General features: G+C 51.2%; 2 protein-coding genes across 3 annotated transcripts in view; both read left to right on the top strand.

Annotated features, from left to right (window-relative positions):
• Positions 1–4,704: 4,704 nt before the first annotated feature.
• The window catches only part of LOC133348496 (bactericidal permeability-increasing protein-like), a 42,586-nt gene continuing 20,343 nt past the window's right edge, over positions 4,705–26,947 (top strand). Inside the window, exons 1-6 of the mRNA XM_061561334.1 lie at positions 4,705–4,871; positions 8,039–8,142; positions 10,639–10,726; positions 14,681–14,809; positions 17,221–17,376; positions 18,292–18,355. Coding sequence (XP_061417318.1) covers positions 4,705–4,871; positions 8,039–8,142; positions 10,639–10,726; positions 14,681–14,809; positions 17,221–17,376; positions 18,292–18,355 — 708 coding nt within the window. The remainder of the gene's footprint in view (positions 4,872–8,038; positions 8,143–10,638; positions 10,727–14,680; positions 14,810–17,220; positions 17,377–18,291; positions 18,356–26,947) is intronic.
• LOC133348671 (uncharacterized) lies at positions 19,561–25,682 on the top strand. 2 transcript variants are annotated; one of them, XM_061561612.1, is made up of 3 exons: positions 19,561–20,413; positions 20,993–21,288; positions 25,124–25,682. In XM_061561612.1, exons 1-3 carry the CDS (start codon positions 19,906–19,908, stop codon positions 25,127–25,129), a joined length of 810 nt encoding a protein of 269 aa, XP_061417596.1. In that variant the 5' UTR covers positions 19,561–19,905; the 3' UTR covers positions 25,130–25,682. The 2 variants fall into 2 exon arrangements, with proteins under 2 accessions (XP_061417596.1, XP_061417595.1); XM_061561611.1 differs by having other exon boundaries at positions 19,561–21,288.

Genomic DNA, 26,947 nt, shown 5'->3' with positions numbered 1-26,947 from the left:
AGTAACAATGTGTCACATTTTTTACAGTGTAGATGCTTTGATAAGATGGGCATGATAAGAATCACCAGAGCTGATGATGGTCGTGTGAAGCTGTCGTGTATTTTGCTTCCCAGGAATGAACCCAACTCATGCAGCAGAGGGGGAACAGGGGAATGGCAGGCCATAGAGGAAATAACCCTTGCGTGGGCAAGGAGTGACCCAGCATCTGTTTCTGAGAGAGACTTTACGGGCGGTGTCAGGTATCAGCCGTCTCCAAAGAACCAGAGCAGAACAGGATGTGCAAGAGAGGACCTATTTTTAAACACACCACAAAACCTGCTGGCGACCCGAGGCCATATACAGGGAAAAGAGACAATTATGTCCCTTGCCGTTTCAACGACTGTGAATTAACAAACCCTGGTGTCTGGAAAGTTGAAACGTTCAAAATGACAACCGCCCCCCGCATATGAATAATCTTAACATCGTTGGTACTAAATGGCAATTAATGATAGGATGTATTATTACATGATAATACAGCGTAGGGTCAGGAGGTTTTGAATGACTAGTTTGCATGTTTTATTAACACCCACTTATCCATACATAATTGTCATAAAGGTCTGGGTTAAGCATATAAACTTGATAATGAATTATGGAAGTTCCTATTAAACCTAAGGATCATTTAGAACAATATATAATCCTAATCATGCAATTCTCCATGATGAAAGTAATGTGTTCAAGGGCTATAACCAGAGCCACGCCCGATCGCCTTTTGTCTCCCCAGTGGTGATCTTTATATGCTGCACCAGGTATTCGCTTTAAGGCGGGTGGCCTTTTGGGGGAAAACCAGGACCAGTTCAGATAACCGCCACTGTGGGGGACATAATACCCAGAGGAGAGGCCGTTTTCACACTTAACACATGTGCTCGACACACACACACGCATCTATGAGTTGAGAGACATCACAAAGGGCAATTAAGTGAGTCTGTGTTCACACAAGTGTTGGGATGACCTCTGAAGAAAGGAAATATGGCGCTTATGACATCAGGCCCCAGGATATGTCGAGAGCCAGGACGAAAGTGTAAACTAAGGCCAAGCCGATGAATGCTCGAGGGGCGTGACAGTGGGAGAGCTCTGGGCTCTAACATGACTTAGAGAATAACTGAAAAAAAGTAGAAATTCCTAAAACAATAGACACAAATCATATTCATCAGTCTTGCAGAGGCAATCTCTGGGATTGGGCCTCGTAATTTGCTAAAGCAGACTCTTAAGTGTCCCTGAAAGTGTTATTTTATATTTTTCTTTACATTTTGATTCCCTTGCAGAGTCAAGGACCTCGCAAAGTAGTGTTGCGATAAGTTGCGTGGTCAAGGAAAATTGTTGATAAGCGCCCCTCGTGGCAAGGTGGCTTTATATAGCTCTCCCTCATGCTATTGTGCAAATGAATTCTCGATATAATACTGTGCAAAGCGGAGAGGTGTGAGGGAATTGTTGGCATAGAGCAACTTCCCCAAGTGGAGACTTGAGGTAAACACCAGTATCGAGTGTGCACAGAAATATTGCCCAGGCTACAGGCTGTGAAGTTCTGATAGTGGTCGACCTGACTGATATTGTACGAGGTGTGGAAAGGTCGGGAGTCTGTCTGAATTGCCATGTGCAGTCTTCGCCAAACCAGTGGCCGCCTACACGTCCCTGATCGCCGAGAGTGGGCCTCAACGGGTGCTCGCACACCAAGCTCCTCTCAAAGCTGCTGGTGACCGACTCACGGCGTGCCAGGTCAAGTGTTGTGGCGTGCAACCATTCTGCTGACGCGCTACAAGCGCTGGGTCAGCATGGCCGCAGCTGTGGACCAAGCCTGACAGGCGGACAGCCCCTGAGTGGACAGCGAGCAGCGTGGTCACAGCACGCTCCAGCAGTGGTCCAAGCCTACCGATCAACACTCCCTTGTGGGACTGGAGGTATTTTCGGGTACAGAGAAGACAGAAGATGAACGCCGACTCTTACATCATGTGACCACCCTGCTTACAGTCGGTGACGCCACCTCATACACGTGTAGTGTAATAGCGCCAGCTGGTGGACAGCAGCGGCAACCGTGGTGGACAGACAGTACACACATCGATGAGCATGTGCACGGGTGTGTGTTGGCAGGGCGGAGGAACTGGGGCAAGGGTCACGGAGGACCCCATTGGAAGCCCCTGGAACCTGCTAGTGGGTTCGGGAAGGGAGGCACGGCCAGGGCGGAGTTAGGCCGCGCTGGTAGGATAAAAGGAGCCGAGAGTGGGAGCTCGAGGCTGCCTGTTTTGGGATTGGATTCGTCTCGTCGTCGCTGCCGTCTTCGCTCGATATTGCGCTGTCAGATAGTTGTTGGCTGTCTCAGCGCCGTCAGTGTTAGACGGCTAGCGTCGTGTATAGGCTAGGCCAAGCGACTGTTGAGAGTGTGCAGGCGAGACCGTGAATGTTCTAAATTAAAGGTGCCTCCTGCAAACCTCGTCTCCGTATCACTAACAATACACACGGATCACACATGAACCAACTCACACCACACTTTAACACATAGGCTTTCGCGACCAATATTATTCATAATATAGGTTTTTGGGTCAGATCGCGTTATTTATAAATGTGTCGTAACCCTCCACCACCCGACACGGCCACACAGTAAAAAATGTGTCACGCTTTTCAAAGGACAAAATAATTAACTTTTTTAGCCCACCGGTGTGCTGTAGAGAGAATCAACAGCATTTTAAAATTTGAGTACGACGTTTCGCTGATAATTACAGTCAGCTTCATCGGGCAAGAATCGTGAAGCTCTCCTGTTGCTTCCAGTCTTAAATAGAGCAGCATCAGGGTGACGTCATTATTTAATTCAATTCAATCTGGTGCAGTGATTCGAGGCAAAGAGGGGGAGGGTATTGTAATTATATAGACCCTAATGATATTCTGGTGAGTTTTGATGTGATTTCTCTATTCACAAAGGTTCCAGTGAACGAGTCGCTTAAATTACTTGATACACTGGTAAAGAATACAGGTTTACCAAAAGATATTCCGAAACTAGCTGATCATTGTTTAAATAACACTTCTTATGGAGAGGCGATTTCTTTAAACAAAGGGAAGGAGCCACAATGGGCTCTCCTTTATCTCCTGCTATAGCCAATCTGTAAATGGAGAACTTTGAAACAAGAGCACTTGCCTCGAGTACATTAAAACCATCCTTTTGGTTTAGATATGTTGATGACACTTTGGTTGTCTGGCAACATGGTAAAGATGCACTTAATGATTTCTAAATCATCTCAATGCACAAAACCCGGCTATCCAGTTCACCATGGAAATGGAGGTAAATAACATACTCCCGTTCCTAGATATTTTGCTGGGACGTGGTCTTAATGGCAAAATGACACACAGCATTTACCGAAAGAAAACGTACACTGATGCCTATCTGAATGCAGATTCACATCATCACCCAGCTCAAAAATCGTCTCTTATCAAAACACTCATACATTGGGCTAAAACAGTGTCAGATGGTGAGAGTCTAGTGAAAGAGATTAAACATGTTAAAGAAGCACTAAGACAGAATGGCTACAATAATGCTCAAATTAACAGAGCACTGAAGGCCAAATCACGAACGCAAAGCAACACTGCTGAAAGCGATAAGATTGTTCAAACAATCAAAATACCATACATCTCAGGAGCAAATGACAAATTAGCCCGGGTTTTGCAAAAGCAAAACATTAAAGTAAGTTTTGGTACAGTGCACAACATTCAAAAACTGGTATTTGGCACTAAAGACGAATTACCTAAATTATCAACAGAATATGTATGTCGGATTAATTGTTTATGTGGCAGATGCTATATTGGACAGATAGGACGTAACATCAGCGTAAGATTAAAAGAACACCAAAGAAACATTAAATTATCTCAAACACAACTGTCGGCAGTGGCAGAGCATGCTTGTCAACAAGGACACTCAATTGATTTTGATAACGTTGAAGTGTTGTGTAAAACTAATTATTACTGGTGTAATGCGGGCGCGAGCGACCTCCCGGATGTGACGTCACGGAGAGGTGGAGTTATGTGACGTGGGAGCAAGGTCCGGGTCCTTAAGGGATGAAACCGGAAGGAGACGGGAGAGAGTGAGAGACTGAGCAAGGGTAAGGCCACGCAGGGCGAAGCCAGGGAAGAGTGGCACCGTCGGCCAGCGGTGACCAACTAAGGGAGCAGCCAGCGGAGCTGCGGGAGGAGACAGCAGTGGGGCTGCTGGAGAGAGAGAGCGGTTGAGGAGCTGCAGCGAGGACAGCCGGGGAGGCTGTGTATGGGAGACAGCAGCAAGGCTGCTAGGAGCTACGGGAGCGACAGGGGGACAGCCGTGAGGCTGTCCGAGGCTACGGGAGCGACACGAGGAGAAGCTGCAGCGAGTACAGCCAGGGGGGGCTGTGTGAGGGTAACAGCAGCGAGGCTGCTAAGAGGCTACGGGAACGACGGAGACCAACAGCGGAGCTGTTAGCGGTGACGGGTGTAACAACAGCGTCGGCACCGTGTGGAAGTCTCAAGGAGGACAGCCGTGTGGGAGACAGCAAACGAACCGAATAAAGGACACCAAGCCAGACATCGTGGTCGAGTCTTTTATTACATTGGTGTCGGAAGTGCAACGGCATGTCGAAGCAAGTGAGAAAGAAAATTATTCCGGCGCCAGCATCGGCTTCTTCGTCCGACGACGACGACTTCCCTCCAACCATGGATTCTGCTGGGGTGGTGGAGGAGAGCCCTGCTGAAGCGAGCGCGGGGACTGGAGTTGAAGATGTCGCCGCGGTGGCGGGCCCGCCAACATCATCGGACGCTGATCCACGGTGGCAGCAGATGGCGGAGCAACTGGAGACTCTCAAGGACGTCCTGGCGCAGTTGTGTCATCTCGTCGCGCCAAGGACGGAGACGGAGAGAGCAGGGAGTGCCCCACAGGCCGCCACATTGTCTTCGCTTCCGACGCCATCAGCCACGCGGCAGGAGGCCGCCATTTTGTGCGTTCCGCGGCGGGAAACCGCCATCTTGACCACGCCGCGGTTCGACGCCATTTTGAATTTACCACCGGAGGAGCCATCGGTGGAGGGCGGAGTAAAGAGAAGTCAGAGTCGCCATCTTACCACAGTCAAGGAATTCGCCATCGGCGGCGATTGGAGCGCTTTCGCCTGCAGATTCTTGGCGGTGGTCCATTCGGCGAGGTGGACCGATGCTGAGGCCTTAGAAGTGTTGCCGACTCTTCTGGACGACGAATCAGTTAGATTTTTTCGTTCCATAAAGGCCGAAAAGAAGAAGACATTATATGGAGTTTTTGAAGAAATGGCCGACGCCTACGAGCCACCTGACGATGCGCATCGGCGATTTGCTCAACGACAACGAGCGCCCGAGGAATCGCCCGTTGCATACAGGGGTGCGGTGCTTGATTTGGCCATGGCCGCATATCCAGAGACAACACCTGACCTGCTCGAGCCTCTCATCTTGGGCAAGATGCTCGAGCTGTCTCGGGATCTTGGGATTCCCATGCCTGTGTGTGGGCATGAGAAGCTCACTTCCCGGGCGGCGGCAAAATGTCTCGATGCACAATTCAACCTCCGACGGTGGAAACAAGTCGTGGCGTGGACGGGGGGGCCCGTCGCAGAGGGTGGCGCTCTGGGTTGGGACCCTACGAAGGCGGTCTATGTGCTGGATGGGGGGGGCCCTCAGGAGCTGACGGCCGCCTCCGGTCCATGGTCGGGACGCGGCGGGCCGGGCCCGCGTGCCGCACCACCGGTACGGGGCCGGCGGGATGCAAGGCCTGCGCTTCGACGCAACGACGCCGAATGCTTCCGCTGCGGGCGGAAGGGCCACTACGCAAAGGACTGCTGGGCCCGCATCCCGGGTCCGCCGCAACAGGAGGCCTCATCAACGGACAAGCCGACCAAGGAACCTCCGAAACAGGCAAGTCGGCACACACCAGACACCCGGTAAGGCTTTGCACCTCACCCATCACCTTCGTTGCGCGATTCAAATGTTGTTGTTGAGGTGAGGCCATCGACGGGGCCTTGTCGCTCGGTGACGCAGTGGCGCAAGTTGGCACGGAGGGTTGTCGCGGCCGCTACGGGTTCGTCCACTGTACCGGGGTCTATACAAGGGGTGGACGTGCGCATTTTGGTCGATTCCGGGGCGTCCGCGACTATTATTTCAGATGTCATTTTCCATCTGTTGGGCATCCCACCCGGGGCCGTGCGTCCGGTTTACGGGTCGTGCGTCGCTGCGAACGGGGGTAGCATGGGCATCGTGGGCCAGGTGGATGCTAAAATATCTATTGGGGAGGTGTCGGCCTCGGGCATTGTGTTGATTTCAAGGTCCTCGGCAGTTCCTTGTTTATTGGGCACTGATTTCCTGGCTAAGATGCCTATTTTGATCAAAATTAATGAGAATTGTATTGAACTGCCGGGTGGCCGTCAAATCTCGTTTCTGCCGTCGCCCTGGGGGTGACCTGCTTCAGCCGCACAAGTGCAGGCACTGTCCGTGGCATCTGTTGACATCCCACCTGGCTCACAGATGCTTATTCCCTTGCGGTATCGGAAGCCCCTGCCTGATCGGCTAGGAGCGGTTGGGGTTTTGTTGTCTCCGTCAGCCTCGATTACGGCCGGATTGGCGCTGGTTGGGGCACAGACCATCGTCCGGCCGGATCAATTACCGTTTTTGCAGGTGCTCAATGCGGGTGCGGAAAACGTCTGCGTCCCGGCTGGTACGGTTGTGGCACATGCCACGACGGCATTTACGGCTCAGGATTGTTCGCATAGCCAGGGGGTGGTTGCTGGTGTTTCTGAGCCTGTGGCTTCAGATGATCGCTGGATTGCTAACTTGTGTGACGGAAACTCTTCCCTGTCCGTGGATCAACGTGGTGCACTTCACAAATTGTTATTGACGTATTCGAATGTGTTCAGCTCCAATGATTTGGATTTAGGACGCACCTCGTTGCTTTCCCATCATATTGATACAGGCGACGCTGCCCCTATTCGGTTGAATTCGCACCGAATGAGTCCTGCCGAGCGGGAACACGTTCGGGGGGCAGTGGAAGACATGTTGGCTGCGGACATTATATCGCCATCTAACAGCCCATGGGGCGCGCCTGTGGTTTTGGTTAAGAAAAAGGATGGCACATTGCGATTTTGTGTTGATTTTCGCAAATTGAATAAGATATCGGTGGCAGATGCGTATCCCCTGCCGCGTATAGACAACTCCCTCGATGCATTATCGGGGGCGAAGTTCTTTTCTACACTGGACCTCTCTTCGGGATTTTGGCAGCTTCCCCTTGACGAGCCCTCACGGGAGAAAACCGCATTCCGTACGCCGCAGGGGTTGTTTCAATTCAACTGCCTTCCGATGGGGCTGAATGCGGCCCCTGCCACATTTCAAAGGCTCATGGAGCTCGTGTTGACGGGGTTGCAGTGGGAGACGTCTCATATATTTGGACGATATTATTGTCTTCAGCCGCACATTTGATGAACATTTAAGGCGGCTGGAGACGGTGTTCACGAGGATGCGCTCCGCGAATTTGAAATTCAAACCAAAGAAATGTCACCTACTGCAACGCTCCGTCCGTTATTTGGGGCACATCGTGAGTGCTGAGGGGGTGTCCACGAACCCGGAAAAAACGGCGTGCGTCCGGGATTGGCCAACTCCGGCCACCGTGGGGGATGTACGTCGGTTTTTGGGATTTGCCTCGTATTATCGAAGATTTGTGCCGAATTTTGCGACGATCGCGAGGCCCTTGCACCTCCTTACGGGTAAGGGACGTAAGGTTGCGTGGGGACCGCCGGAAGAGGCGGCCTTTCAGAGTCTGCGCAATCTGTTGGCTACGGCCCCAACATTGGATTATCCCGATTTCGATCGCCCATTCATTCTTGATACGGACGCGAGTGACACAGGTATTGGCGCGGTATTATCCCAGTCTAAAGGGGGCGTCGAGCGCGTCGTGGCGTATGGTAGCCGGGGTCTGTTGCTGCCGACTCTCCCCTGCCTGCGTCCATTGATCTTGCGAGAGCGCCTGTCGTGCCTGTTCCAGACAGACTGGCCGTGACGCCGCAGATGACGAAGAGCCCTGCTCGGAGGGTGCCTGCCAGGACTGCGGGGACTCCGGGCCCTGCGGCCCTTCCGACCCCGTTGCAGGCACAGTCGCGGGACACGCCCGGGGCTAATTCTTCAGGGACACGGGACGTTGGTGGACCTCCAACATCGACAGGAGGATTACGCCCTGTCACTCCTTAAACTCCATCACGTTCCCGCTCTGCGGGTGGGCCGCCGACCGTCCGGGACGGGCCGGCGACCCGCACACGTTCTAAATCCCTTGTGTTTCGTTGATTGTTATGTTGCATTGTTGTTCTTACTGTTATATTTATTGCCTGCTTATTGTACGTTCGTTGATTGTTATGTTGTGTTGATTGTTCTTACTGTTATATTGCATGCTTGGTGTCCTTTGGTGTGTCAGGGTCGGTTTCGCCCGCATTACTGTTGGTATTGTTCAGCCGAGGTCGGCTGGGTTTTTCTCTACGGGGGAGGGTGGTGTAATGCGGGCGCGAGCGACCTCCCGGATGTGACGTCACGGAGAGGTGGAGTTATGTGACGTGGGAGCAAGGTCCGGGTCCTTAAGGGATGAAACCGGAAGGAGACGGGAGAGAGTGAGAGACTGAGCAAGGGTAAGGCCACGCAGGGCGAAGCCAGGGAAGAGTGGCACCGTCGGCCAGCGGTGACCAACTAAGGGAGCAGCCAGCGGAGCTGCGGGAGGAGACAGCAGTGGGGCTGCTGGAGAGAGAGAGCGGTTGAGGAGCTGCAGCGAGGACAGCCGGGGAGGCTGTGTATGGGAGACAGCAGCAAGGCTGCTAGGAGCTACGGGAGCGACAGGGGGACAGCCGCGAGGCTGTCCGAGGCTACGGGAGCGACACGAGGAGAAGCTGCAGCGAGTACAGCCAGGGGGGGCTGTGTGAGGGTAACAGCAGCGAGGCTGCTAAGAGGCTACGGGAACGACGGAGACCAACAGCGGAGCTGTTAGCGGTGACGGGTGTAACAACAGCGTCGGCACCGTGTGGAAGTCTCAAGGAGGACAGCCGTGTGGGAGACAGCAAACGAACCGAATAAAGGACACCAAGCCAGACATCGTGGTCGAGTCTTTTATTACACTGGCAAAGACTAATTAGAGAATCCATTAAACTTGAGAGAAAAAGAAATAACTTCAATCGCTCTGACAGCTACAAGCTTGTTGGCTATCAACAACAAGGCAACTCCTATGACTAATTGGGAATGGGACGCAAGCGTAGGATTGATCACCCTGTCGCTGGCCGCCTTTGGGGAGGGTGTATAGTGTGAAAGGCCGAAACACCCTAGGAACCAAAGGTACACTACTGACGATGCGCTCCCCAAATTTCACCAGGCTCACTGTTCATGAACTCTTGGAAGTGCTTGCACAAAGGATAGTAACATCTCATCCTGTGTTCTTGGAATCTTAGTGCGGCCTGGAAGCGTATTATTAAATAAATACAATTACAATTCCTTATAAGGGAAACATACCAATGAATAACAATTGAATGATTACCAATCTATATAATTACAATACCCTCCCCCTCTTTGCCTCGAATCACTGCACCAGATTGAATTGAATTAAATGATGACGTCACCCTGATGCTGCTCTATTTAAGACTGGAAGCAACAGGAGAGCTTCACCATTCTTGCCCGATGAAGCTGATTGCAATTATCAGTGAAACGTCGTGCTACTCAAATTTTTAAATGCTGTTGATTCTCTCTACAGCACACCGGTGGGCTAAAGCGGTGAATTATTTTGTCCTTTGAATAACGTAACACATTTTTTTACTGTTTGCCCGTGTCGGGTGGTGGAGGGTTACGACACATTTATAGATAACGCGATCTGACCCAAAAACCTATATTATGAATCACACGCACACTACATATCATTACCCGTGAACCTCGCGCATAATTGCCGCCCTGAAATGTTATAATAATGTAATAACACGTAAAATATAACACCGCACATGAAGAACCACAGAGCTTGCAGGGGCATGGCATATATGTCATTTGAAGGGTAGATTTTAGTGGGTTGAGGGAGCAGCAGGGGCCATGCAGGACCCACTGGTTCAAATATCACTCGCCACTAATGTTAGCCATGGCTGGGAATCTGACCAGGGTTGCTGGGCTCAGAGCCACGATGCGAGATGGAGCGCGACTTGCTGTTCTCATGGGCGCCTGCAATTAGCAACGCCACTCACCTCTCCCCACAATCGCGAATTAAAGTGCCACCACGAGGCCCCCTCCCCCACACGACGAAGCACGCAGGCAAACAGCGCAGCGAGTAAACAAACATCTGCGGGCCGCCGGGCGCCCCCTGCCGCCACGGGATGCAAGGCGACCAGCCTCCACTCACTAAGTGAACATTTTGCTCGTTTTGGGAAAAAAATGGGTCTGAATTCAAATTGCTCGTCATAGAAACATCTCATGGAAATAACGCTCATTCAGTGAGACTCACCTGTACACAACACAAAATAATAATCCGTGTCGTTGGGGAGACTACGTCATGCAATAAAAACAGACATTGCACTTCCATCACATATCTGTCCCTCAACATCAACAATAACTGATCTTTTTTTGTATTTACAGCTAAGGAAGTAGAAGTTAACATCTTGCTTCAGAAGATTCATGGCCAAAAGATTCCAGACCGCAGCGGCTCTCATTACTCCCTCAGTGGGTGAGCTTATCATTGTGTTGTCACATTGCTGTATTCTAATGGTTCTGTGTGTGTGTAAGTGGGGGGCGGCGGTATCGCAGTTAACGCACTATTATAGGAATCCGGCCACCCAAGTTCGATTCTTGTTCAAGGCCAACAACATTGACGATTGTCTGAACCAGTTCTGGGCCTCCCCTAGGTCAACTTAGCCTCAAATGAGTACCTGATGTTATGTTTAAACATTGCCACCAAGGAGACAAGGCGACTGGGCATAGTGCTGGCCACCCACCCCCCGCGTGAGCCGTGCCAGCCTTCATAGGTGCTTGCGAACAGCATATACCCCAAAAGTCTATTCAGGCTATATGGGGGAATCTTTATTTTTGTGTATGTATGTATGTAAGTGGCAAAGGCTTTATGTGTGTGTAGGCCGTGGTGCTGGTGGTGTGTGTACGAGTGTGGGGGTGTATGTGCAGTCGTTATATTGGTATGAGTGAGGGGGTGGTAACCCCTCCACCTGCCACTATTTCTCCAAAATACCACCGTGGAAACAACCAACTAAGCTTGTGCATTTATGACGCTTTTTAACCCTCCTCTGGGGGTCATCCAGAATCAGGAAACTACTGCTCTTGGCATTCGAAGGCTCGCTGCATAGGCTGCCATTCATTTTATGGGGATATTGACCAGTACCACCTAGACATTAAAAAATATTTTCTTTTTAGCTGCTTTTTGTGTTTAGTTTGTTGCCCTTCCCCTGCACCTCCAGTTAGCATGGTTGGCTACGTACGGTGCGAAACAAGTGCAAGAAACATACATGCAGACCTTTGTAGAATACAAGAGGTCTGGTAGACTTGTTGTGGCTCCAATCAATATGAAGGGTGGACATTCCTCCACTCGGGGGCAGGAAACGTTCAAGCAAAAAGAAGGTGCATTGCTTTTAAACAAAAGAATGAAGGAGGTGTGGGAGCGTAGAGGCGAGGTGTGGGAATCTGGAAGTTCGAGGCTACTGTGGACTGACCACCCTTTCAACAAGTAGCGAGGATTGGTGGAGGTAGTAGCTTGCGCCCTCACCGAAGATGAACATTATTGTAGGGTCGCAGACAAGGCCAATGCGTCAGATACCTTCTATAACCTCTTGTACCAGGTGCTGACTAAAGTAGCCCCTTGGAATAGAGTAATTGTGTTGGGTGACTTTCATGCATGAGTGGATCATGATGTAGACACCTGGCCTGGACTGATTGGAAGGCATGGGCCAGATCAGCTCAGTAATAATGGTCAGAGGCTGCTAGACATCTGTGCAGCCCATGGGCTTGTCATCACAAACACGATGTTTCGACATCGGCGCATCCCCACAACATCATGGATGCATGTCGAGTCCAAGCAAGAACATCTGCTGGACTACATAGTGACAGAACAGCGGGTGCGGCCCCATGTCCTTGACACCAGGACCTATAATGGAGCTGATTTTCACACATTACATCAGTTTGCCATTTGTAAGATGCACCTACAATTCTTCCACTGCAGCGGTGTGCTTCTACCTTGGACCCCATTCAAGCCCACAGTGGCTTGGTCTCAGGTAGCTGATGAATGTTTCAGGTACAATGTCATCATTGCTTGCAGCTGGGGTTGGCATCACCCCCCCCCCCCTCCTCCACATGCCGAGGTGAAATACGTGAGGTTCAGGGCTGTGTCTCATGAAGCTACTATGGCAGCATTGGGTACACAGTTCAAACCTTCCCATAAACCCGACGGCTAAAATACATTATGTTGCTATAGGTGGTGCATCAGCTAGTTATCTCAGTTAACCCATGGCACCTGGGTCTATCCTGTGATCTCCTGGTAGTGAGCCCTTGACACTTCACGTGGCCTCAAAGTGCCCCTAGCCCCCCTTTGTGGTGAATGACAGTTGTTGTTGTGGGGAAACAAAGGCAGCCGAGCATATGCTGGCCACCCACCCCTAGTGTGCCGGTGTCAGCCTTCATAGGTGCTTGCAAACAGCTCTTGTCCCATAAGTCTGTTACGGCTATAGGGGATGTTTATCTTCATAAATGTGTAATGAGAGAGCGCCATCGAGTGGGCACCAAGGGGTAATTGCACGAGCACTAACTGGTAACCGGTATCCAATCCTGAGCGGGGATTATATCTGGGCCAAAGGTAATGGGCGGAGTCAGAGAGAACGTTCGGGAACCACCGGGAGGGTTCCACGAGGGGGCGTGGCTAGAAGCGGAACCGAGCTCCGCCGGGAGGAATATAAGCAGAGGCAGGGGAGGACTCGTGCTCGGTGTGGGAAGCCTCGAGTCTGGACCGCGTCGCTGCTTAGCCTCTCTTCACCAGTAACCACGTGGCAGATCCCCAGCGAAGCTCGCCTCTCCTCCCGGGCACGCCACCAGCCAGCGGCAGGATCGGAGAGAGAGGGAGGCGAACCTCGACGGTGGGACGGAGAGAACACCTCGTCCACGGCAGTGACAACAAGGGGAATACCCGGAGAGAGAAGGGGCGGAGCTGTGCAGAAATTCAGTTAATAAAGAGACACCATTCAAGAGTCGTCATGGAAATCGTTTATTACAAATATTTGAGTTTAAATATACCTGTTGGCATGTCACCGCCATCTGTGGGATTACATTTTTGCTATTTTCTGCACTTAATTGATCCTATGCTTTAATTTCCTTAAATCAAAAATATAAGTTCACGGTTGAAGCCCTCCTTTATACGTGAAATGTCTCTTTTTAAGTCGCTTTAATTTTTTGGGTTTGTGTTTTTTGGGCTTCCTGTTTTAAATAACAGTCGATTATTTGGATTTCCTCTTTAGGTGCCACCCCTTCCTCTTGAGGCCCCACCTCATTCTTGTTTAGACCAAGCCCCTCTTTTCTGTATATGTTATTTTTTTATATATACTGGGCATCTGTGAAAATATCTTCATAGCTCATCAGATTTCTTCAGTCTAAATAAATATTATAATTCTGAATCTCTTTATTACCCATTCCTTCATGTTTAGACCTTGCCTCCTTCCTGCTTAGGTCCCATCCCCTTCCTGTTTAGCCCCCGTACCCCAAGTCCCCCAAGTCTGTGAGTAGGCCCCACACATTTCTCTTTAGGCTTTGCTCCTTCCTGAGGACACAGGCTTGGGCTTGTTTTTGAAGGCAGTGTAACAGTATGAGTGGGTAACATCAGAGAGAAACTTGGGGGGGGGGTTTGGAAAATGAGACAGATATCCAAGAAACGGAGACGAAAACCCACAAATCTGAGGCACAGGAACATTTAACGGTCACACAGGCAAGGCAATTCTACTTTTATCCAAAATAATCTCATGGGGTTACTAAATAAGTCTGCATAACAGTAATAGGCTAATATCCACCACCGCTTAGAAATAAGTAATAAATAACCTTGGATAGTTGTAATGAGTGTACCACTTTCTTCTCAAAGAAAGGATGTGAGTAAAGACAACACTTTTGGGGCTGACCCGAAGATAATACCTGAACCATCGGCAGCTGCAATCAGTAGGGCTGAACGTGTTTATTATCCACAGCAAGTAAACAGCAGCAAAAAACATGAAAATCAATTGCACGGCTATGAGACACTCAACATTATGAGAAGTCGTGAGTCTCAATGGCAAAGCTGGAGACTGTTCTGCATGGGTTTCCCCTAAGTTCTCCTGACCCTCCCCCTCCCCCATAACAAAAACCTACACAATGTCAATCTGTTACATTTTGAAGAACAAAAATGAAAAATGACCCACAAATGTCTCACCAATCATCGCCCCTACTGCCAGGCGAATGCCCATCCCCGAGCCACGTGCTGAATCACCGTGTGCCGCACAGGTACATCTGCCACTGGGGGGGAACCTAGTTTTGATACGTATCATTACTTGACATGTAGGGCGCTATATTAACACAATTACTTCATTCTATATTGGATGCGAACCCCTACATGTTAAATTGACCTGCTCTGCCTGTTTTTGTGTGTGTGTGCTTCTTGCAGAATGTACATCACCAACTTCCAGCTGCCCCACACAGCTCTGGGGCTCCTTCCGGGATCTGGCTTCAAGTTCAGCTTCACCGACGCCTATGCATCTGTGTTTGGGCATTGGCACTATGAGATGCTCTTCGTGTATGTGTTCTATTCTGCGCAGATTAATATCAACATTATTCACGTATACTTTATGGGCGGCAGGGTGGTTCCTCACTGTAATTAGGGCGTGGGTTCAATTCCATACTCAAGCTCTTTTTTGTATGAGGTTTATATGCTGTCCTTGTGTTTGTATGGTTTTTTTCTCTGGTTTCCTCCGATAGCTAAATAACACACAATATAGGTATTCGCCAAAACATCTCAATGTTGAAAAAAATACGAGCAAATTTTGGAATTGGGTTAACACACAGCAACATCACCTCCTACTAGAAGATCTGCCAGGACCTGCTGGAAAAGATTGTTGAGACTTAGTGAGGCTCTCCTGAACACACTTAAAATGAAACGAACTCCCAGATGCACTCAACTGTGCCACCAACTCATTTAAATATTTAAGCAACATTCACTCAAGCAACATTTGCCAGTGTTAGAGATGGAATGTATTCTACATGAACTGGAGGTGTGCAATTTAATAACATGTTATGCTGGGTATTATATAAATACACTGTGTAAGTTATAGATTTAAAAGTTTGTATGTTATTACGTCTTTTCTGTGAGCGTCACTTGACAATGTGAAATATTTTAAATGAGTAAAATTAAGCCAGTCAACAAAATGTATCTCTATTTTCTTGAATAAAGCATGACAATTTATATTTGCTTAGTTTTTTAGGCAAATATAAATTGAATTACCAGTCACAAACAACGAATTATTAGATCACGTGCATGACTGTACCAATGACGTCATGACATTTATTTAAGGACCCAGATCAAATAGGGCTTTAACTCGAGATCTGAGGGGATAACCTGACGATGCTGAATGTAATCCCCAGTGAAACGTCGTGGCCATTTAAATGATCTAAGATTACTCTCCAGCGACAACGGTGGTGCTAAAGCAGTGGTCAATTTGGCACGTTTGTTCATGTGACACTTTTATTCAGAATCAGAATATACTGGAGGAATCCGATGAGCTGTAAAGTTATTTTTCACAGATGTCCAGTAGGGGCGGGTAAGAACTTTACAACAACAAACAATACAAAAACATGATAGTATTGCAAATTACTAGAAAGGTAAACAAATCACCTAAACACATACAAACGGAACAAAATCATTCCCATCCTACCAGACAAAGCCCACTGAGGTGTGAACTTATTTTCCAGAAGCGGTCTGGCCACAAATGATAGCTCAAGAAAGTGGTCCATCATTTGGACATTTATAGCAGCAAAATAATATAAATAATTGAAATGCTGTGTCAGGTGGATTATGGTTTATGTTACATTTGTTTACACAACATAACTCAAAAACTAAATTATGAATCAGTATTAGGATTGTAAAAAATTATGTTTAAAGTGTGCACATTTTCAGATTCAAGTGAGATTGTAATTCTTTTTAAATCCTTTATATTAAGTTCACTTGCTTGCTTGCGTGCTTGCTTGCTTGCTTAGGACCGTGCAAATCTTTCAGTCGTTTTTTAACCCACTTCCCGTGATCTAATCGAGCTGACATTTTGCACACAGACTCGTTGTACGTGACAATTAATATTCGTGAAAAAAAATTCCAAAATTTTACACTCTTTAGGGAATTTTTTTTTAATATTTAATTACCAATTGCTTAATGGTGGCAGACAATCATCTGACCCATAGGTGGCAGCCATCTCAAGCCAGAGGACGAGAGGACTCTAGCCGCCACGCATATAAAGGATTTATAGTGAAAAACTTTGTTTTTACGGGTTAATTTTTTCAGTTTGCAATACTGTATTTAATATCTCCATGTAATTCTAAAGATCCATGTTGGTGATGGTTTGTTTTACAAACCGCAGGTGTACCGCAGTAAATCGTGTGTAAGAGTAAGGAGGGTGGCAGATGACGGTGAGGAAGTTCGTGATAGAAATACCGTTCTAGTTGTGGGAACTGTATACATGTGTTTAACAGCGTTGCTGAGCACATACCCAAAGGGCCAACACATCAAGCACCCAACAATGAACAATACTTGTAAATAGATGAGTCAACACGTGTTTTTAATCGAAGGACGGGAGAAGATTGGAGATAATTCCAAAGTTGAGCAGTGCAGGGGAAGAAGCAGAAAGAGAAGTGAGGGGACCGGAAGCATGGCGGTTGAGGGGGTGGTTCAGTGGGTAAGTGAATTAGTGAGTGAATAGGTGACTGAGCGATTGGTTGAGTGTATTGTTGTGACAGTGTGGTAGTTCAACATAGTATGAATGGAATGAAATGGATAACCTGATAGACCGAGTTCTCGACATGGGTGGATGAATCACATGATATAATGTCATGACACCGGTAACAATGATAGGAAAAATAGCAGTGATGAGGAGGGAAATGGCTGCCAGTACATTATAAAGACATTGATACATGCATTTTGTTTGTGTTGCGATGCTGCAGGAGTGACAGTGGCACATTCGACGCAACAATAAGTGGCATGGCACTGAGTTTAGGGGTGCACGTGACGAGTGACGCAACAGGGCGGCCAGCTGTCAGTGAGAACGGATGCGGCTGCTGGATCCCCAATATTGACATCACGCTTCATGGAGGAGCAAGGTCTGAAGCACGAGTGCTGCACCCCTTTGCCAATCCACTGCTGCTTGAGGGCCTCCCTATGCTGCTCGAGTTGTGGCGGTTATTTGTCCATTCTGCACCATTCTGGCCAGTCCCGGGCTGTATGAAGGTGGGGCGCATAGACGCTGCAGCGTAGGACAGTCGGCATCGCTGCATTTCCCTCGACCTTGTTAGTTTCAGTCCCATAGCCCAATTGGCAAACTGTTTGTTTCTGTCCACAGTTTGCTTGTGCTGAGCCAATGCTGCTGAAAAACTTCATTCCCAGAAGGCCGTTTGGCCAATGGAATGTGTCAAAAAAATACGTATATTTTTTATGCGGAGGGACAGACATTGGAAGAAGGAATATTGTCTGCTCATTTGTGCTTTATTGTCTTTTCTGTGTTTGCTCTGAGTTCCTGCAAAGAAGGGCCATTGTCTGCAATGCCACCTCTTCTATATTTTCCTTTTAAAGCGACGGTTGGTATTGACGAACATTTTTGGCTTTGTTATTAGCGACTGAACACCACTGCCAACGCAGCATCACCAAATCCTCTGCCCATAAATACATGGATACCATATCCCAATGCAGGACCCTCCTGAAAGAGGGTCTTGGGAATCGTTGAGGCTTTTGTGGATAGATCACACCACCATCAGCATCAGCCACAGAATCAATATGCTGTGCGGGTTGTGGGAGGTTATTTGTCAATATACTTCACTATGATAAGTGCGGGCTGGTGAAGGTGAGCAGCACACATGTGGAAATATCAGGAGCTGCAGTGAATTTGAATTGAATTGTCACCCTGGGCTCCATTGCAAATGGGACATGCCATCTCAAAGGATTTTCCCAGCTGAATTAAATGTTATTGAAAAATAATAATACATTCTAAGGAGTATCTAAAACAGGAGATGTTTTCGCAGCTGGCTGTACAACATCTTTGTTCCGCTCGTGGAAAACAGCATCAGAGATCACCTGCAAAATCAGGTTTGGGCATTTCTAGTCTACGCCTTTCACTCACACATCAGCAACAAGTGTTTTCTATTTGTGATTCTTCACGTTATCATATATGCAAACATACATAAGAGTGCATACATACCCAATTTGACCTAATATATCTTGTATTTCAGTTAACCTTTCAGTTACAGATTTAGAATGTTTAACGACTTGTAATTTAACTTTTAATCACACACCGCACTGATATAAAGAGTCGGCTATAACCCCAATTGAATGTCTGGTGTCGGGGCTGATGCCTTAGTTACAGCATTGCAGCTGGACCTGTAGTTATACTTCTGTAATGCGAGCAAGGACAGGGTCACGTGAGTGTGGGCGGAGTCAGGGTCACGTGAGGAGGAGGAGGAGTCAGGGTCACGTGAGGGGGAGGATATAAGGGGAGAACCGGAAGGGGATCGGGAGTGGAGACAGGATAGAGAAGGGAGAGGCCACGCGGAGAGCTGGCGAGGAGTGGCGCGATTGCCACGAGGCAGGAGTCACGGCACCGTCGGCCAGCGGTGTTCGTGGAGCAGCGGGGGTGTCTGCAGAGTGTGCGGGGGCACACGGAGCAGCAGGGTGGCTGCAGAGTGTGCGGAGTCACACGAGCAGCGGGGTGGCTGCAGAGAGAGAGAGCGGGAGCGGAGGACTCGGACGACGTGCGGAGGCACGAGGCGGAGAAGGTGCGGGTCGGAGCGGAGACATCGCGGGGTGCGAGCAAGAACCCAATAAAGGACACGGAGAACAACATCGGTTGAGAGTCCTTTATTACACTTACCCATGACACAAAGTAGCCGTGAATCAGTGGGGATCCTTGGGTCATGGGGATATCTAGGCTGCCCTGGCTCCCACGGACAAGACTGGAAAATGCGAGGGTGCTCGATAAAGTAGGGGTGGTATTGCTTTGATTCTGTAGGTTAGCCTGGTTGGAGGGATGAATGCAGATTGACCAGCACACAGAGATGGGAATTGCATCTGTGGTGGTCAAGGTTGACACCAAGGTTGACACAGGTCACACAGGTCACACAAGCTAGGGGAGAGGTACGTACCGATCTGGACCGGCCCGGATTGGCGGGGACGAGAGGTGGTTGGAACGGCTCTGAGGGGAGGGGGCTGGTGAGAGCCAGGGCCCGAGACACCCCCGCCCCTCAGAGAGAGGGGATATATAAGACGGCTCCCGAGAGAGCGGGGGGGGTCGATCGGAGGAGAAGCTGAAGAAGGAGAGCCGGAGATCCTGGACCCCCAAGCCTCAAGGATGCCGCCCCGCTGGAACTGAGTGGGCTGAGTAGCTGTAGGCTAGGGAAGAGAGTAGCTGAGTAGCTGTAGGCTAGGGAAGAGAGTAACAGAGTAGCTGGAGGTTAGGGAAGGAGAGAAATGAGAATAGAGCCGGAGGCTGTACCTCCCTAGGTTGTGTGTGTGGGACTGTCTCCCCAGTGAGTCCTGAGGACTAGTGTTATCGGAATAAAAGCGTGTGGCCTCTACGAAGTGTCAGTCTCATTCAAGGATATTACATTTGGTGTTAGAAGCGGCCAAAGAACCTCGCCGACATGGAGACAAGGCAGAAAACGCTCACCAGGGGCCAGGAGAAGGACGTCGAGGGAGACGCAGAGCCGGAGGCGGGAGCGCCATTTCCGGGGGACGGGTCTGCGGGGGCGGGCTCGGGTTCTCCGGGGCCCTCCAGGAGTCCGCCGACGTCGGGATGGGCGATCCAGTCAGCCCATGCCCGGCTGGCCGATCTCCTCCATGCCGCTGCCTCCATCCTCGACGAGCTCACGCTGGGGGGAGCGGGAGCGCCGGGTGGAGTACCAGGCCGAAGGATGGGACGGGTTCCCGCCGAGAAACGCGCCATTCCCGCGCAAAACTTTGACGTCACCTCCGGAGGGGGAGACGTCACTTCCGCCGGGGATGCGGCCGCCGGGGATGACGTCACTTCCGCCGGGGGGGTCACCGCTTCCGGAGGACATGACGTCAACCGCCCAGGAGGTCAGGGGGCAGAGGTGCCTCGCGTCACATCCGCCATCTGCGGCCTTACACCGGGAGAAGCAGAGTTTTCGGGTAGGTGCCCGCCGATTCCGTCTGATATTCTGCCGCCGCAAGATGCTTCACATACTGCACTTGGGACGCTGCTGTCTTCGAGGGGGGACTACATCCCGGCGCTACAACAGCGCTTGCCTTCGCTTCAGGTTTTCACGGCAAAGGGGGGGGACTGGGCTGCTTTTTCACGCCGTTTCGTGGCAAATGCCGAGACGGCTGGGTGGTCTGCTGACATCGCTCTCCGAGCCCTGCCTTCCGCCTTGGACGACGTGGCCTTGGCCACGTTCCTCCTTATTCCACGGAGGCAACGCTCCACTTTGCAGGAGGCCCTCGATCGGATGGCCTTAGTGTATGGACCTCCATCCGAAACTAGACATCGTTTCGCCAGTCGGAGGAGGGAGGCGGACGAGACACCTCTTGCCTATCAGAGTGCACTGATGGCGTTGGCTCAAGCAGCCTATCCTCGAATGGACGATGTGGGCCTGGACTCCATCGTGCTTGAGAAGTTGCTGCTGCTGGCTCGGGAACTGAGGATTGCCATCCACGTCAAAGATGAAGCTAACCTTTCCTCGCTGGGGGCGGCACATTACCTGCACACAGAGTTGCTCCTCCAGCGGGATGGGCAGGTGGCTGCGTGCGCCGCTGCAAGAGTTGACGAGGTCCCGGATGCCCAGGCCTTCGCGTCACAGCGGGCCGCCAGTTGGAGGGGGGCCGACCGGCCTCGCCAAGGGGAAACCCGGGGGAGACACGGACCCCCGCGGGCGTTGGCTGGCGTCACGTGCTACAACTGTGGCCAGCTGGGTCACCTGGCATCGGGTTGCCCTGCACCCCGGCGCCGGGCTTCGGGTCATCCACCATCGTCCGCCCGTCCGCCGGCCGCTCCACAAGACCCCCAGGCATGTCGCGACACCTCACGCACACGGTCCCTGCCCGCATCTCATACACCGCGATTCGGCGCGCCAGTAGATCGCGTTGCGTTGAGGGGTGGGGAGCGGAATGGGGCTGATGTTCGGGGGCCACTTCGCGTGGCTCAGTGGTCCGAGTTGGCCCACAGGGTAGTGGCCGCGGCGACGGGCTCGTCGGTTATTCTCGGGGATATTGAGGGAATTCAATTTCGATTGTTGGTCGATACGGGGGCTTCGGCTACTATAATCTCCGACCTCATATACAACGTGTTACCAAAAAGATGTCAGGCACTCACCCCGTTCTCCGTCCCTTGCTTTGCGGCAAATGGGGGTTCCCTGGGGATTATTGGCCAAATAACTGCCCAAATTTGTATTGGCGACATTAAATTATCTGGTCCCATTTTGGTTTCCGATGCCTTGGCCGTTCCCTGTCTGTTGGGTACGGATTTCTTGGGGAGGATGCCCATCAAAATTTTGATCGACAAAGGCTGCATCGAGCTTCCTTCGGGCCGCCGGATGGCGTTTCTGCCTTCACCAAACCGGCTGCGCACAGCTTGCACGACTGTTCCGGCTATGGCGTCTGAAACCGTGCGGATTCCGCCGGGTGCGCAGATGCTGATACCGCTTCAGTTGCGAAAACCACTGGAGGCAGACGCTACATCGGGGGTTTTGTTATCTCCTTCAAATGCGACCGAGCGAGGGTTGGACCTGGTGGGTGCACAAACGCTTGTGCCTAGAGATGGACAGCCCTTCATTCAGGTGCTGAATGCGGGATTGCGGACGAAGGTCGTGCACCGAGGGGCTGTCATTGCACATGCGTCGCTGCCGCTGCACACTGACTCCGTTGCAGCTCATGTCGGTGAGGCGCCGGCGTCCGGGACGCAGGTGGGTGTCGATGAGGCATGGATGGATTCTCTCTGTTCAGGGGCTGAAAATCTTTCAGAGTCACAAAGATTCAAGCTGCGCATGTTGCTTCGTGATTTTCCCGATGTTTTTAGCAAACACAAATTCGATGTTGGGTGCACTAATCTATTGAAACACCACATTGATACGGGGGATTCTGCTCCCATTCGGCAAAATCCGTTCCGATTAAGTCCGGCAGAGAAGGAACATGTCCGGTTGGCAGTGAATGACATGCTTGCCGCAGACATTGTGGCTCCCTCCAACAGCCCATGGGGTGCGCCCATTGTGCTTGTTAAAAAACATGATGGCAGTTTGAGGTTTTGTGTGGATTTTCGGAAGCTTAACAAGGTTTCGCTGGCGGACGCGTATCCACTCCCTCGCATGGACGAGTCGCTCGATGCCTTGGCGGGGGCACGGTATTTTTCTACCTTGGACCTTTTGTCAGGGTTTTGGCAACTGCCCTTGGATGACGCTTCCAAACCTAAGACCGCGTTCCGTACGCCACAGGGCCTTTATCAGTTCAACCGGTTGCCCATGGGATTGCACTCAGCTCCAGCGACGTTCCAGAGATTGATGGAACTGGTCCTCGCTGGCCTGCAGTGGGACTCTTGTCTTATATATCTGGACGACGTGATTATTTTCAGCCGTACGTTTGAGGAACATCTGGACAGACTGCGGGCTGTATTTCTCAGAGTGCGATCGGCTAATCTTAAATTTAAGCCTCAGAAATGTTTCCTGTTGCGTGAATCGGTGCGGTACCTCGGCCACGTTGTCAGTTCTACGGGTATAGCCACCGATCCTGCTAAAACTGACTGTGTAAGGTCGTGGCCCACGCCCACGTCGGTGGGGGAAGTCCGCAGCTTTATAGGCTTTGCGTCCTATTACCGCCGGTTTGTTGAGGGGTTTGCGACGATCGCCAAACCCCTTCATGCTCTGACGGCTAAGGGGGCTAAGTTCCATTGGGGGGATGAGGAAGACAGGGCGTTCAGGGCGCTTCGCGATGCCCTTGTCCGAGCTCCTCCCTTGTGCTATCCCGATTTCACGTTGCCCTTCATCCTGGACACCGATGCCAGCAATACCGGCATCGGCGCGGTGCTTTCGCAGGTTGTCAACGGGGTCGAACGGGTCGTTGCCTACGGCAGTAGGGTCCTGTCTCCGGCAGAGCAACGTTATTGCGTCACCCGCCGTGAACTGCTCGCTATTGTCGTGTTTGTTCAACAATATCGACCGTACCTGTACGGTAGGCATTTTACGGTTCATTCCGATCACGCCGCGCTACAGTATGCGTTGAAGATAGACCAGCCGTCCGGCCAGCTGTCACGTTGGCTTGAGGTCCTACAGGACTACACGTTCACGGTGGTGTACCGGAAGGGGACACAACATTTGAACGCGGATGGCTTGTCACGCCTTCCTCCGGGTGATGGGTGCGCGTGTTTTATGGGCTCGGGGAGATGCAAATCGGCCACGAGTACCGCTCCGGCTTCTCCCTTGGCAGCGGCAGCAGGGGTGGTCGATGGGGAACCTGTCGCCGAGGGGGACTCGCAGGTGTTGGTCGCTCGCGACTCACTCCTCGATCTGCCTCTGGACGAATGGGGACGGTTCCAGATGGAAGACAATTCCCTCCTCAGGTTACGCCGTCGTGCGGAGAGAGGGGGAGATTGTCAGGAAAGGGTAGGTACTGTCAGGTTGCGGGAGGGTCTCCTCATGTCATGGGACGCCAGCTCGGGGCGTTACAGAATCGTCGTCCCCACCGCCCTGCGGGGCAGGGCCGTGTGGGCGGCGCACGAACGCGTCCTGCATTTAGGTATTCACAAAACGCTCGCTACACTGCAATTGGATTTTTTTTGGCCGGGAATGGCGCGCGATGTCGCCGACCTTTTGAATAGTTGCACACAGTGTGCGCGGCGGAAACACCCGGCTAGGGCGGCTTGCCCACCCCTTCAATCTATTCAGGTGTCCCGGGTTAATGAGTTGGTGGCTCTTGACATTCTGGGTCCCTTCCCTGTCACCGCTCGGGGAAATAAGTACCTGCTGGTTGGGGTTGAATATTTCACCCGTTGGCCTATGGCCTGGCCCCTCCCCAACCAGTCGGCAGCAGCCATTGCGGAGGCGTTTCTCCAGGGCTACGTCCTGGATAAGGGTGCCCCGGAACGGCTGCTAACCGACCAGGGAAAGAACTTTTCGTCCAATCTTCTGCGGGAGGTTTGTGACCTTTTGTGCACACAGAAGGTCCGGACTTCCCCCTACCACCCGCAGACCGATGGTATGGTCGAACGTCTACACCGGACCATTACCTCTATGTTGTGTCATCAGGTAGACGACACACAGTTGGATTGGGACCTGAGGATTCCCGGAGTTCTGGCCGCATATAGGTTAGCGCCTCACGCGGCCACGGGCTATTCGCCCTTCTACTTAATGTACGGCAGGGAAGTCGACCCCCCCGTGGAGGTGCAATTGCGGGTCCAGTCTGCGGCTTCTCGCTCGAAACTGTCCGAACACGCTCAGTTCAATATTCGGAAGTTGGTCGAGGCGAGGGTGGCCGCGCAGGAAAATTCCAGGGCAAGGCAACGGGCCAATGAGCGTCTGTATGATCGCCGGGTTACGGTGTATAAATGGGCGGTAGGGGATAAGGCGTGGCTGCACTGCCCGCAGGTGCCGCTGTCGACGTCATCGAAATTGCTGCGGCCCTGGCGGGGGCCGGTCGACATTGTTCGGGTCGTTCGGGACCAGTGTGTTAGGGTCGCATGCGGACGGCGTTCTTGGTACGTGCACCCCTCGCGCCTGAAGCCCTACGTCGCACCACGCACTCACACACCTTCATCTCGCAGGGGCCGGCCGCGTGACGTGTCCGGCAGGTTGGGGGAGGGGCCTCGTGACCCCCTTGTTGTTCCAAAACCCCCTGCCACTCTTTCGGATGCTGCAGGTGTGAGTCCACCTAGGGTGGTCTCGCCAGAGGAGCGGGAAGCGAGCCGGCCGCCTGTCCAGCAGGAAGACGGCTCGCGGGCTGTGTCCCCGGGGCCTCGAAACGTGCCGGACGCCCGTCATCTGGGCCCTCCTGACCCTCCGCAAGGAACGCTGGCTTCTGGCGATGGACCCGCCACACGGACTCGTTCGAAGGGTCTCAGGTTCTCCTGAGACCTGTCGCAGACACACTGCCTCCTCACGGGGCCTGGGTGTTCGAGTCACCTTGTTCGTTGGTGTGGTGTGTCCGCGGTGTTCTTGTGTACAGGGGGGTTGGGGTAATTTATCGGGGATAGTTGTGTTGTTGTTGTTGTTCTGTTGTTGTTATTGTTGTGTTGAGGCTCACGCATTGTTATTGTCATGTTCAGAATTCCTGGTTCGCGAGTTAGGGTTGGGATGTGGATAGTGATGCAGCCGGGACGGCTGCGTGCTGTATAGGGGGGGGTGATGTGGTGGTCAAGGTTGACACCAAGGTTGACACAGGTCACACAGGTCACACAAGCTAGGGGAGAGGTACGTACCGATCTGGACCGGCCCGGATTGGCGGGGACGAGAGGTGGTTGGAACGGCTCTGAGGGGAGGGGGCTGGCGAGAGCCAGGGCCCGAGACACCCCCGCCCCTCAGAGAGAGGGGATATATAAGACGGCTCCCGAGAGAGCGGGGGGGGTCGATCGGAGGAGAAGCTGAAGAAGGAGAGCCGGAGATCCTGGACCCCCAAGCCTCAAGGATGCCGCCCCGCTGGAACTGAGTGGGCTGAGTAGCTGTAGGCTAGGGAAGAGAGTAGCTGAGTAGCTGTAGGCTAGGGAAGAGAGTAACAGAGTAGCTGGAGGTTAGGGAAGGAGAGAAATGAGAATAGAGCCGGAGGCTGTACCTCCCTAGGTTGTGTGTGTGGGACTGTCTCCCCAGTGAGTCCTGAGGACTAGTGTTATCGGAATAAAAGCGTGTGGCCTCTACGAAGTGTCAGTCTCATTCAAGGATATTACACATCGACTAAAGCGCTCAGTCTCGTGCAGGCCGCCAGCTCATAAAAAAAACTGCATGTGTGAGAAATTGTGTCGTTTTAGACGACTCACAAAGTTAAGAAAATGTGGGCTAGCCTGCCGGTTTTTTGAGCAGGTGGTCTGATTAAAGCCGAGATATGTTGTAAAGGTGATTCTGCACACCTGTGCATATTGTTAAATCAACTGTGTTCTGACCAGCACTAATTGTTCTGTTGTGAAGGGTTTTCTCGTCGCAGATTTTAATCACAGATCAGTATTGAGGAGTGTTAGGATTGTTTATTTTTTCTTCCTCAGCACCTTAGTAACGATGTAGTTTAGGGTCATTATACTCAGGATTTGTCTCGTAACTATACATAAGTCTTTATTAAACAACTTCAGTAGATTTCAGTAGCAACAACGAAGCCAACCTTACAGCAACAGTAACCATTCTCTTCCTCAACTATCTCACCCCCTGTTAATGTTACACGTACGTGCGCGTTTTCTACACATGCCATGTCCTGACAATTAAATCGGCCTCGATTTAGAGAGAATGAAGAACTGTCATTTACAAACAATAGCAGAAACAATATCGATGTTAAAGATCAGCGAACTAAACCATTCTCGGGCCATAATGTTCACAATTTCTCCGAGAACATTGGCGTCAAATTATTAGCGACGGACGACGCCGACGACGCTGCCATCTATGGAATGACGGAGAGGTTGAATTATCTGACGTAATGTCTGTAGAAATCAAAACATTAGCACTGCCGATGTCGATCTGATGCTGTCACGATGGCAATTCGGGT

Source organism: Lethenteron reissneri, chromosome 27 (genome assembly GCF_015708825.2).
Source record: "Lethenteron reissneri isolate LAM-NWPU_2019-01 chromosome 27, ASM1570882v1, whole genome shotgun sequence".
NCBI classification, from domain to species: Eukaryota; Metazoa; Chordata; class Hyperoartia; order Petromyzontiformes; family Petromyzontidae; genus Lethenteron; species Lethenteron reissneri.
The sequence above is the reverse complement of the archived record's forward strand: the minus strand, read 5'-3'. Positions and strand labels throughout refer to the sequence as shown.